This window comes from Phyllostomus hastatus, unplaced genomic scaffold, assembly GCF_019186645.2.
Source record: "Phyllostomus hastatus isolate PE091 unplaced genomic scaffold, TTU_PhHast_1.1 phas_contig_209, whole genome shotgun sequence".
In the NCBI taxonomy this organism is placed as follows: domain Eukaryota; kingdom Metazoa; phylum Chordata; class Mammalia; order Chiroptera; family Phyllostomidae; genus Phyllostomus; species Phyllostomus hastatus.
The window spans coordinates 11,837,289-11,849,566 of record NW_025333735.1 but is presented as its reverse complement, the minus strand read 5'-3'; the positions used below and the strand labels follow the sequence as shown (position 1 = coordinate 11,849,566).

The 12,278-nt window shown below is 38.3% G+C and overlaps 1 protein-coding gene across 1 annotated transcript in view; it reads right to left on the bottom strand.

Moving 5' to 3' along the window:
* Positions 1–12,278, bottom strand: part of SLC44A5 (solute carrier family 44 member 5) — a 338,085-nt gene that overhangs the window by 24,349 nt on the left and 301,458 nt on the right. Inside the window, exons 12-16 of the mRNA XM_045835610.1 lie at positions 9,704–9,803; positions 7,592–7,684; positions 7,046–7,133; positions 6,294–6,556; positions 5,681–5,775 (exon numbers count right to left, since the gene is read on the bottom strand). Coding sequence (XP_045691566.1) covers positions 5,681–5,775; positions 6,294–6,556; positions 7,046–7,133; positions 7,592–7,684; positions 9,704–9,803 — 639 coding nt within the window. The remainder of the gene's footprint in view (positions 1–5,680; positions 5,776–6,293; positions 6,557–7,045; positions 7,134–7,591; positions 7,685–9,703; positions 9,804–12,278) is intronic.

Below are 12,278 nucleotides of genomic sequence, written 5' to 3'. Positions count from 1 at the left end.
TTCTTCTGTGTGTATACGGTTTAAAGAATTCTTGTTCAGTTGTTTGTATTGGGTACTGTCTCTGCTGTTTAGTTGTATTTCCAGATATTTCCTGGATTGAGGTTTGTGTGGTTACTACTCCCTCCTTCACCTTCTTCTGTTGTTATCTGTTAGTGGTTCCTTTGTTGTTGGATTTCCTCTTCCGGTGGGTATCCTGGTGTTCACCTCCTCCACCTATTCTTTTTTGTCATCAGTTGGAAGGGGGAAGGCAAAATGGTTTAAGACAGCAACAGAGAATTCTATGCTATTTACAGTAGTAGCAAGTAGGGAAGAGATAGGAGATCCTTTGACTATGTATAGTGTTAACCGTGATCTTCCACCCAGCTAGCTGATTTTTAGAAAGGATGGAAAGAAGATAAGACTCTTGTTGGGGAAGGAAGGATTGTGAGTTGGATCTATAAAGCAGGGAGGTTGTGGGAGGTCAGATTCTGGGGGTAAGGTGAGAGTAAAGGATAGTAAATACGTGTAGTGTGTGAGAGAATAGAGTTAACCACTACAGTAATAGAGTTCAGGAAACTTTGCAATGGGCTAAGATCTGGGGAGGGGGGGTGTTGTGAAGTAATTACAATTGCATGGAACAGCAGTTATTTACAATAATATGGCAACAATCATATGACAGAGTCTATGAGATCTAGGTAACAAGAATAGGGAGTACAGAACCTCGAGTAGTGTGCTAATGGGACACAGGTGAGTTAAAGGACAGTAGATTAGCAATACAGTATGGAAAGAGATATCAGAGGAAAGCTGTCAGGTCATACAATATATCCAGCCTAGCAAAAGCAGACTATACAAAAAGAAGAGGGATATAAAAATACTATTAAAAAATGTAGGAATACTGGAAAAATAATAATAATACAAATATGCAATAACTTGCAGGTTCTCTGTAACAGCAGAGTGAAATTTATCTCACTGTCCCAGCTGTTGTGATGCCCCTTCTTTGGGTTCAACTTTGGTCTTTTCACTGATCCAGGATTTTGTCTCACTTGTAGGTATTTAGAAAAAATTTTAAAAAGTAAAAGTAGAAAAGGCAGACGAAGGAAGAAGAGATAAAATTGGAGGACAGGAAGGAGGAAGGAATAAAACAAGAAATCAGGTAAGAGAGGAAAAAGAAATCAAAAGAGAATAAAAACAATAAAAATTAAAAAATTAAAAATTGTTAAAAAAATAGAATCAAATTAAAAAGTCTCTTGGTTTCAAAGTGGCCAAACCGGTTTTTCTGCTCTTGCTGGCTGAGGCAGGCTGAAGGATGATTGGTTTGGCTTTTCTTCCTCGGCCAGCTCGCACTGGCTCCTGAGCCTTGCGCCCTGGGTGTGGGAATCAGGTCTTTCCCCAGGGTTACTGCTGTGGACTGGGGTGCGGGGATGCTCTCCCTGCATGTGCGCCTGTGCTCCCGCACGCTGGTGTGCCCAGGGCTGGGTAGCAGGGAGGCTGGAGCCATTGACCACTTTAGGAGAATTCCCCAAACAGTGTCTGTGTCTATTCACTCCTTCCTCTTGAGAAATTCCTCCTGTTCAAGCCTGCTGCTCCCCACAGTGGCCTGGCTTCTCCCACCGCCAAACACTCCAGCCAGACCAGTGACCGTGGGGGTGCGGGTCCGCTGGGAGACTCAGCCCCTCCAGTGTCCACAGCCTCCAAAGGTGCTCACAGGTCCCGTGTGTTTGCCAGCACCTGGATTCCCCCCAGAGCCGCTCAGAACTTGTTTGGCTGGGGAGGGAGCAGTTGACCTGGCTCTCTCCCAAGGACCCTATGGCAAACCCAGCAGTGGGCCCCAGGCCTGGGGCTGCGGCCCCTGGACCACACGCTGGTCCCCGGGACCCTACCTTGTTGCAGCACTCTTCTTAGGGTCCGGTCTTTGGTCTTTCAGTTCTGCCACAATCCTTGGTCCCCTATTTTCAAAAATGCTTAAGTATGTTGGTTGCTTGCCTCTCTACTCCATAGATCAATCAGGATTTTCTCCCCTGAGCAGAGGAAAGCCGAATCTGCTCCTTCCTACTCCGACGCCATCTTAGCCTCCCCTCTTTTTTTTTTTTAAATATTTTATTTATTTATTTTTAGAGAGGGAAGGGAGGGAGAAAGAGAGAGAGAGAAACATCAATGTGCGGTTGCTGGGCGTCATGGCCTGCAACCCAGGCATGTGCCCTGACTGAGAATCGAACCAGTGACACTTTGGTTTGCAGCCCGCGCTCAATCCACTGAGCTATGCCAGCCAGGGCAGTTTTCAATTTCTTGATGTTGTTCTTCTCCTTCCAACATCCCTATAATTTGGATATTGGAACATTTCAAGTTGTCCCAGAGGTTCCTAAGACTCTCTTCATTTTTTTGAATTCTTTTTTTCTTTCAAATCACTGCTCTGAGTCCTGGTTTCCTTCCTATCACTGTTGGTTCCCTGAATATTTTGCTTTATTTCACTTTGGGTATCCTTCATTTGTTTTTGTTTTTGTTTTTTTCATTTCCCAACCAAGCTCAATCAGATCTGTGAACATTTTGATTACCAGGGTTTTAAATTCTCCGTCAGGTAGGTTGTCAATCTCCTCCTTGCTTAGTTCTCTTTTTGGAATTTTGCTCTGTTCTTTCATTTGGGCCTTATTTCTTTGTCTCGGCACAGCTAATATGTTGTAAGGGGGCAGGGCCTTAGGTATTAATCCAGGCAGAGAAACCCTCCTTGCTGTGCTGCAGGGGAGGGGCCAGAGAGGAAACAGTGCAACTTCCCTGCTTGCCTCTAGAGCACTTTTCAACAAACTCTCATGTGAGACTGGGAGTTTCTCCCACCAGGGCAACAGCCATAGCCCACAGTCAGCTCTTAGTCTCGGTTATTCCCTTAAGTCAGCCCCCCCTCACACCCTCCTCCATGGTCTGCTGGGTTGCCGAGGTTTTTCTGAGCTGACCCTCACTGGTCCACTGTCTTACCAGTCTGGTTGTTCTGGTTGATTTTTTATTTAATTCCTTGGTTGTTGGAGTTCCATGTACTTTGATTTTCTGGTGCTTTTGGTTGTTTATTGATTTTAGATTGGTTGTTATGTTCCTTTTCGTTGTACAAGGAAGCAAAGGGTTTCTACCTATGCCCCCATCTTGGCCGGAACTCCAACAATGATTTTTTAAACACAAAGTCAACAAAAGCAAAAATAAACAAGTGGAACTACATCAAACTAAAAAGCTTATGCACAGCAAAGGAAACTATCAATAAAATGAACAGTGAACCCATGGAATGGAAAATAATATTTGAAAACCATATATGTGATAAGTTAATATAATGTGATAAGTTAATACCTAAAATATACAAGAACTCAGAACTCAATAGCAAAAACAAGAGGAAACAAAACCCCAAATAACCTGATTAAAAAAAAATAGGCAAAGAAACTGAGTAGACATTTTTCCAAAGAAGACATACAAAAGGCCAATAGGTGCATTGAAAGGTAATCGTCATCAATCATCATCAGAGAAATGAAAGTCAAAACCGCAATGAGGTATCACTTCACACCTGTCAGGATGTCTATAGCAAAAAGACAAGAGATAATTGTTGGTGAGGATGTGGAGAAAAGGGAACACTGTACATCATTGATGAGAATGTAAATTGATGTGTCCGCTGTGGAAAACAGTATGGATGTTCCTCAAGAAATTAAAAATAGAACTACCACGTGATCTAGCAACTCCACTTCTGCATATGTATATGAAAGAAATGAAGTGACTGTCTCGGAGAGGTGTCTGTACTCCCCTGCTCACCCAGCATTGTTCACAATATCTGATGTACAGAAACTTCCCACATATCATTTGATGGATCCATGGATAAAGGAAATATGGTATAGATACACAACGGAATATTATTCAGCCTTAAAAAAGAAGGAAATACCACTTTTTCAACAACAGAGATGGACCTGGAGGGCATTATGCTAGGTAGAGAAAGACAAATATGCATGGTATAATTTATATGTGGAACACAAAAGAAAGTTGAACTCATCTAGACAGAAAAGAATGGAGGTAGCTGCAGGCTGGGAGAGGGAGGAAATAGGGAAAGGGTGGTAAAAGGGTATAAACTTTCGGTAATTAGATAAATAAGGTGTTAGGATCTAAGGTATAACATGGTGAATATAGTTGATAATTCTATATTATATAATTGAAATTGCCTAAAAGAATAGAACTGAAGTGTTTTTACCAAAAAAGGAAAAAGAAAAAAAAGTTGAATATGTGAGATGAGGTGATGGGTGTGTTCATTACCTTAAATGTGGGAAGTCTTCTACAATGTATATGTGTACCAAAAAAAATCATGTTGTACACTTTCAACTTATTACAGTTTTATTTGTCAAGTATATCTCAAGCTAAAAAAAGTTTAATGTCATTAAAAAATCCTTTGCCTGTGTTGCATTGGGTTTATTGTTGAGTTGCAGAAGTTCTTCGTATATTCTAAATATTGGTCACTTCTTTAGCATATGATTTGCAAATATTTTCTCCCATTCTGTGAGTTGTCTTTTCACTCTCTTGACAATGTCCTTAGATAATTATTTTCTATTATTTTGATGAAGTTTAGTTTTTGTTTTGCCTTTTGTTATCATATCTAAGAAATCATACCTAATGTTATGAAGATTTCTTCCTATGCTTTCTTCTAAGAGTTTTATGTTTTCAGCTTTTATGTTTAAGCCTATAATTGATTTTGAAATAATTTTTGTATATGATGTAAGGTAAGGGTCCCAATTCATTATTTTGCATATAGAATCCCAGCTTTACTAGTAAAATTAGTTGAAGAAACTGTCCTTTTCCCACTGAATGGGCTTTTATGTGAGCTACTGCAGGCTCTCTATTTTATTCTACATCCATATGTCTGTCCTTATGCCAGAGCCACACTGTTTTGATGACCATATCTCTGTATTGTTTTAAAATCAGGAAATATAAATGTTTTAAATTTGTTGTTCTGTTTCAAGATTGTTTTGGCAATTAATAATATTTTAAAGTGCATTCTAAACAGACTTTATATGTTTATAAACTACCTGTCATATATGATGATTTATGCCAATGACACTGATATTTATAGGTTAAACCTGACCTGTCCCAAGCCCTAGACTTGAAACTTACAGACAACTCCAGCATGCTTCTCAATACCAAATGTCAAAAACAATTTTTAATCTCTTCTTTGAAATATGCTTCTCCTGGTTTTTACATTTTAGTAGATAGCATCACACACTTTTTCTCCCTTATTCTTTTTTATTTTATTTTACTTTTTAAAAAGATTTTATTTATTTATTTTAGAGATAGGGGAAGGAAAGGAGAATGGGAGGGAGAGACACATCAATGTTTGGTTGCCTCTCACACGCCCCCTACTGGGGACCTGACCCATAACCCCAGGCATGTGCCCTGACTGGGAATGAAACCAGAAACTCTTTGGTTTGCAGGCCTGCACTCAATCCACTGAGCCACACCAGCCAAGGTGTTCCCCCTTATTCTTCACCACTGCTTCTCTTCCCTGTCCCCTTCCATATCGAATCCTTCACCAAGTCCTGTTGGCTTTTCCTTCCAAATATATCCCCCACCTGACCTCCTCCACTCTCATTACCCTTGTTGCAGTCATCATGTTTCCTGCAACCACTTGTCTTAGTCTGCTCTTTTCCGAGAGGTCAGCAAGTCTGAGAAAAGATGAATTCTGGAATCTTACCTTTAAGACATTTGTCCAAATATTCTAGGGTTATTCTAAACACTTGAATTAATGCCAGAATTAAAGATCCAAATGCTAGGGATCCTGTGTGATATCTGGGCAAAGATAAAGTAAGAGTAAAGGTTAAAGTATCTTTACTATTAACTAAAAGGACGTTAGTTAAACATGTTTTATAGGTAAAAGGGAAGTGCAGGAGGACAGATAGTAGACTCCTATTCAGACACATAAAAGTCTAGAGATTTTTAAATCATACAATACATATTTTGTCCCACAGCTACCAAAATAATACTAATAGTCTGTTGGCATAAAATAAGATGTTAGAGCTGAGCAATGGTATGACAGAGCCAAGTTAATCCTTAACCTTTAATATGGTGCCCTCCCCTATCTCTTATCTCTAATAACCTAGATAATGGTTTTTAGAAGAATACTAGCCTGGGTAGAGAGTATAAAATTGTGGCTATAAAACCAGACAGAGCCAATGAACATCCATGACTCTTGAATCATACCTTTGGGCTCATATGTAGTTTGCCACTTGAATGATAAGCACACATAGAGTTATAAGTATACTAAGTGGAACTTGGAAAACAGAGGTAGGGTTCAACGTGGAACTTACCGTATGGCTCGTCCAAATGCAGTGAAAAGTGGATGTGGTGGGATGTCATCAGGTTTTTTCAAGGCCCAGTAATAAGAAGCAAAGGCACCAGCAAGGGCACACTGGCCCAATGCAATGACAAAGTTTATAAGCCAGAGAAAGACGAATAGATTGAATATCTGGAAGGTAGTGATATGTTGATGGTACAGGCTGTTTCCACCATAGAAGGCAAAGTTACACTGAGCACCAGGGCAAGCTTTGGAAATTCCAGTTGTGTTAAAAATCTGCACTCAGAAAAAAATGTGGATAATATTGTATTAAATGCTATTCCAAGATAACACCTTCCTCGCCTTCTCCCTTTGTGTAGCCTCCCAAATGCATGTCCTGTGCTTTTTCTATGAGCTTCTGCTATTTTCCATCACATCACTATATAATTCTTTAATGAACTCTGGAAAGTACACTGTATCTTATTTTCTATCCTGTGCTCATCCCTCTTCACCCCCTTTAGTTTCACATTTATTAGTGCTGTTGTTGACGATGACTGCTTCTTGGATATATGACAAGACAAATGAGCTCAGGAAATAATAGAACTTTCTTTCTATTCTCCCACCACTTCCTGTGTTTTCCTGCTAACACCTGGCCAACTCCCCCTTCTCTATGGTGATCCCTGTCAATACACCAGGTCTCTATTTCAGATGATCCCTCCAATAGCTAGAGGAAATGGAGCTGAGTTCTGTAGTGACATTAAGTAAAAGAGAGTTCTTTTTACTTACCGCTGGGTTACAGGTTCTGTTTTCATGTTTACACTGTCCGCCTGGAGTTACGATTTTGTATATGGGTACCCCTGATGTAGCCAAGTAACTGAGTGAACTCTATTAAGGATAAATTATTTGCTGGTGAGTTTAAAATACATAAACATGAAAATAATGCAAATAACTTAAAATTCCTTTGAGAGATTAACTTCAAAAAACTTCTAATCTTTTAATAATTCATCCATTCTTCAGGCCAGGAGGAATATAACATAGATCAGCTGCAGTGAGAAGCCTCTTAAAAACAGTAAAATATATTGAAGCTTTTTAAGGTTATCGTGAGGAAGAGGTACAATATGTGAAGACAAAATAAAACAAATTCTACCATATGATCTAGATGAGGGGAAACTTAATTAGCATATTGAAACTTTTTTTTAGAGCTTAGAGGGGAAAAAAATCATCTGTTTCTTTAGGACGTTCCTAATCTCCTCAGGATGAAAAGCGCTGCAGCCTGGGGTCTGGAACGGTGCTGGGAACCTGAGGTTCAATGAGGGAAATACTGAAGGATACACTGCTGTCACAGCCCAGTAGCAAATACAGATCGAGAGGAAAAAGAAAGTTAAAACCGGATAAACTAATGTACTGGGAACATATCCAATGGCTCTGAAATAAAACAAAGAGTTGAAATTCAAAATGATCCAGTGTTATAATTTCTCAATTAAAGTTTTATTTGTTTGAACTAGAACTGAGCCTTAGACTGAATTAATTCTCAGAACAGTAGTAATAACCATAGACTCTTTTTTGCCAATCATGCTGGCATATTCTTAGTCATTAAATTTTATTTATTGTAAGTTAGAGACATTATTTCAATGCTCATGTTTGGTTCCTGCCCAGACTTCCCCAAACTCTCCCCTTTGCTTATTCTGACTTATAAATACTTGATATTGTATAATCATAATATTTCTTCCTTTTGTTTAGATTCTTAGACTTTAAAATTGGAAAAGATCTTGACAATTATCTGATCAAATGTGAGAATCCTCCCTAATTCAAGATCTTCTGTACTATATTCAAAATATGTTCATAAGGCTCTGGTGACCACACTGTTAGACCTTTTTATATGACATGATTTATTCTATTTCTTACCAACATGTTAGAAACTTCTTTCTTAACTGCCTGCCTGTAACAAACATCCACTACCTTCTGGAAAAGAAATGACCACCTTTTCAACACAGCAACCCTTCAGAGTAACTCCTTTTATTCTGCAGGATAATCATTCTTTCGATATTCCCTCATAAGACGTAGTTTCTGAAATGGTCACCATCCTAGTTGCCCTGTCCCAAACTACTTTCAAATGTTCTTTTCAGCACACGACACTGGAGTAAATCCAATACTGTTTGACATAGCCGCTGAGGACTCTCTGATGAGACTATTCCACACCTAAGGAACGGACACTCCATAGATTCCTTTTGAAGTTGTTACCTTCTTCACTTCACTGAGCTATGCCATTGTCTCCTTTCTCCAGACACTGCTGGTAAGTGAATTGTTGAGCTTCCCACTGTTTACCTTGTATTCTCGCACCCATTTACTTAAGCTCTTATTTTTCCTTGAAGCACATTATCAACCTGTCACAGCTGCATTGGCCCTTTGTACACACACACTCACACATGCATGTGCTCATACATATATTTAGAGGCATAACACTGGGGCACGTCACAGTGAAAAGCACAATAGCATATTATTTTAATAATCCAGCAAATCAGTAGTTTTCCATGGCTAATGATAGGGTGTTATTTATTGTGGGAAGGAGAGTTTAATTCAATAAACTGCTCATTAACCATTTAAATCATGGGCTTCGGTAACAGTGTTATATTACAAATTACAACTTTCTTAAAATAATCCTTAAAGACTGTTTAAAGTAATTTGCTCTTTAACAACTTAGTTTCTGTCACTCTAAATGGAGAGCATGATCTGTTGTCTTTATAGTAATGCTTTCTTTGTTTCTTCCATGCATTATTCAAAAGTTTAAAGTATTATCCTGGAGTGACCTTTTGGAATAGTTCAGAAACTGTAGTTGTTACTATCTCCCAGCATGGATTTATGAAAAATTTAGTGTTTATTTTATAGTATTTTTAATAAAAATGGCTCAGGGTATAAAGTGTTTCTGAATTAAGAGGTGTAGATACAAAATCTTTACTGGTGCTGCTAGGATCAATTATTCTTTTTATTGGCAAAATTTGTCATTCATATAGAAATGGTAATAGTATGCAACTGACTTTATAGAATTATGGTGCTTTAAAGTTCTGCAAATGATCTCAACCATTAATAGTAACATATGACTCAGTATGAGAATAATAAAACATATAGTATAACTTCATTACTTACTTTCACATACATTATTCTCCTAACATACTTTTAGTGCTTAAAAAAGTGCTAATATGTAGACAGACAGGTTTTAACCTTACTTTACCCACTGATCACTGAGGTTTCAGGGACACTGGAGGACCTGTTAGCATGACCTTTCTAATAACCAGCAATTTAAACTTGAACAAGTCTTCTTGAATAGGAAGCAGATTTCTTTAACAAGTCTTCTTAAAGGGAAAGCAGTCTGGGGCATCTACACAACAGGCAGGGGCTGACTGGACTGCCATACACACTCAGTGAGTTTTTCCGTCGGGGCCTTACTTGCTCCCTTCCTTCAGCAGGGCTATGGAGATGCGGATCCGGTTCCTAAGGAAAATCAGCACGAGGATGACAAGCACTTCCAGGATGCAGAGTATTACCACTTTAAACAGAAAAGAAAAAATTAGTGTGTGATACAAATCAATCCAAAAACAAACTTTCTCTGCAGAAGTTATGAATGAACTTCATGATTATTGCTGCCAATTCTGACACTTGACAGTTTCAGCCAATCTTAGAAATTCACTTTCAGAACCGTCAAGTAATGCTAAGGAATCTTGATTAAAACCTTTAGCTAATGTTTGGCCTGCTCAGGTGGCTTTGTCTATGGAAACATTTCACGCCATCTGTAGAAATAGGAAAACAGGCAAGGAAAAAGGATGGGCTGCTTTAGGCAGCTCTTAAATGTTTCACTTTTCCTTCACTGAGTAAGAGAATTGTTACAGAAGAAAGTTTTTGTCTGTCCTGCTCACAATACCTATCAATGACCTGACCTGGCAGCAGGGCCTTGGCTGCCCACATTTTCATTTTGTGACTCCACATTCATGGCCCCGACAATGGTATCAGGGTTTAAACACAGCCCAAACAGTCTAATGGAAGTCTCAGAATTAGAACTAAGTAAGGTATTCTAGGTCAGTTTTGAGTTCGAGTTTATACACTTCTTGAACTAAGAGTTATACAGACTTAATAAACTGCACCAAAACTATCTTCATGAGGAGTACATAAATCTGCAAAGAAAGGATAAAGTTTATGTGTGTAGAAAGAGAGAGAGCAAGGAGAGAAAATCTTGGGTTCTGTTTGGCTTTTGTTTCCTTGATTTAGCTACTTTGAAAGTCCAGCTGCTTTCCTGTTTTATTTTTGAGTTTTAGGAGACTCTTCTATGTTCTAATCAGAATGCCTCCACCTTGGCCCGAGCTTGCTCCAATTTACTTTTCTTTTCAGCTAGCTTGAATTAGTTTCTTTTTACTCGGAGCCAAACAGTCCTAATTATTGATTTCCTCAATTCTAAAATAAATACCTTTAACTTAGTATCTTTTTAGGAAAAGTAAAGAAATCCTTCATTAAACAGCTATTCATTAACTATAAGATGCATCCTGACTTCAGAGATGCTCAAAAGTAAACAGGAATGATCTGAATATTAAGGAAATATACCACTGCTAATAACAATCTAAAATTACAAAAAAAAGCTTAATGGAGAGTTAATTAAATTTCTGCCTGTGAAAGAATCCATTCCATAGCCTGCCTCCAGGATGGTTATTCTGCTGATACATGAACATTTCCACTGCTAACTGCTAGGGTGTGCACCAATTCATCCTATTGTTCCACCATGGAGACCCGATGCTGCACCACAAGCCATTTAAGATTTCCAAGTAGGCAGAAATCAGTTAGCCCAGACATGTGGGAGGATCTCAGTAATGTGCCATTTTGCTACTCTATCTTTTTTTAGTTAAACTGTGCATGTATGTTTACATGCACATTTGATTCTCTTAAAACATAAAATTGAGCCCCAAATCATGGAGTATATAGTCATATTAAGCTAAAATCATTATCTTTTTTGGATGAACCTGAGAATATGAGATATACCAGAATTGGTTTATATTCTGAAATTGCATTGATAAGAATATTGCATATCAATCTTATATCTTTATAAAATTACATATTTAAAATGGTACATTAGAGAAATTTAAATGCCTTTTGAATTTACATATTATAGTCCTTCCTTGTGTTTGAATAAGAACAAACAACAGAATTTTCTAAAGACCTTACAGAGAAGCTGGTATACTTAAAGCTCTACAGAGGAGACTGAGATAGTTAAAAACAGAAATAAGAATAGAACTATCACCGAACACAATTCAAGACTAATAAAAATCATATCATTGCACATATAACTCTGCTTATTTTCAGTGTTTCTGTCGATTAGTGTAATTGCACATATGCACTTATCTCAGGGACCTAGAATTTGGTCCATACACAGCGCAAGTAATCAATTCATGTCTGATAAATGGGTTGTAAAAGCTGAGGCTCATTTGAGAAAAAAAAATATTTCTAGACTTCAAAATAAAAGAAAGCTCTGTATTTTTCTCAAAGCACATCTCTTAATTTCCCAATAGCAGATTCTGATCATCTCAATGATTTTTGTGTCAAAGCTTCTTCAGAGACAGCAGTGGATGACCACAGCACCTATGACTGAGATTCACTGGAGAGTAAAGCTAGAGGTCACAGTGAATAATGGATGGGATTTGTCATCTTTAGAAATGATAGCTAACAGTAAGGGGATTGCTGAGGAGATAAGAATTCACTTCCAATTCAGGAAAAGTGATTACATGAGGATGCCAGTTCCAAGATGTCTGATTTTTAGAGTTAAAAATGGCTGTAAATGAAATAATTCTTCTGCAACATATTTGAAAAAATAATGTGTTTGTTATGTGAAGAGAACTAGTCTGATGAGAGCAAGGATTGGGTATTCTGATCCAGCACTATCCAAGGAAAAGAGAACAACTAAATTCGGTCAACCAGGGCGTCTGGTGGGGGCGGCTGTGCAGAAGGCCAGGTCAGCAAGCTTGGCATGAGCCTGAAGAAA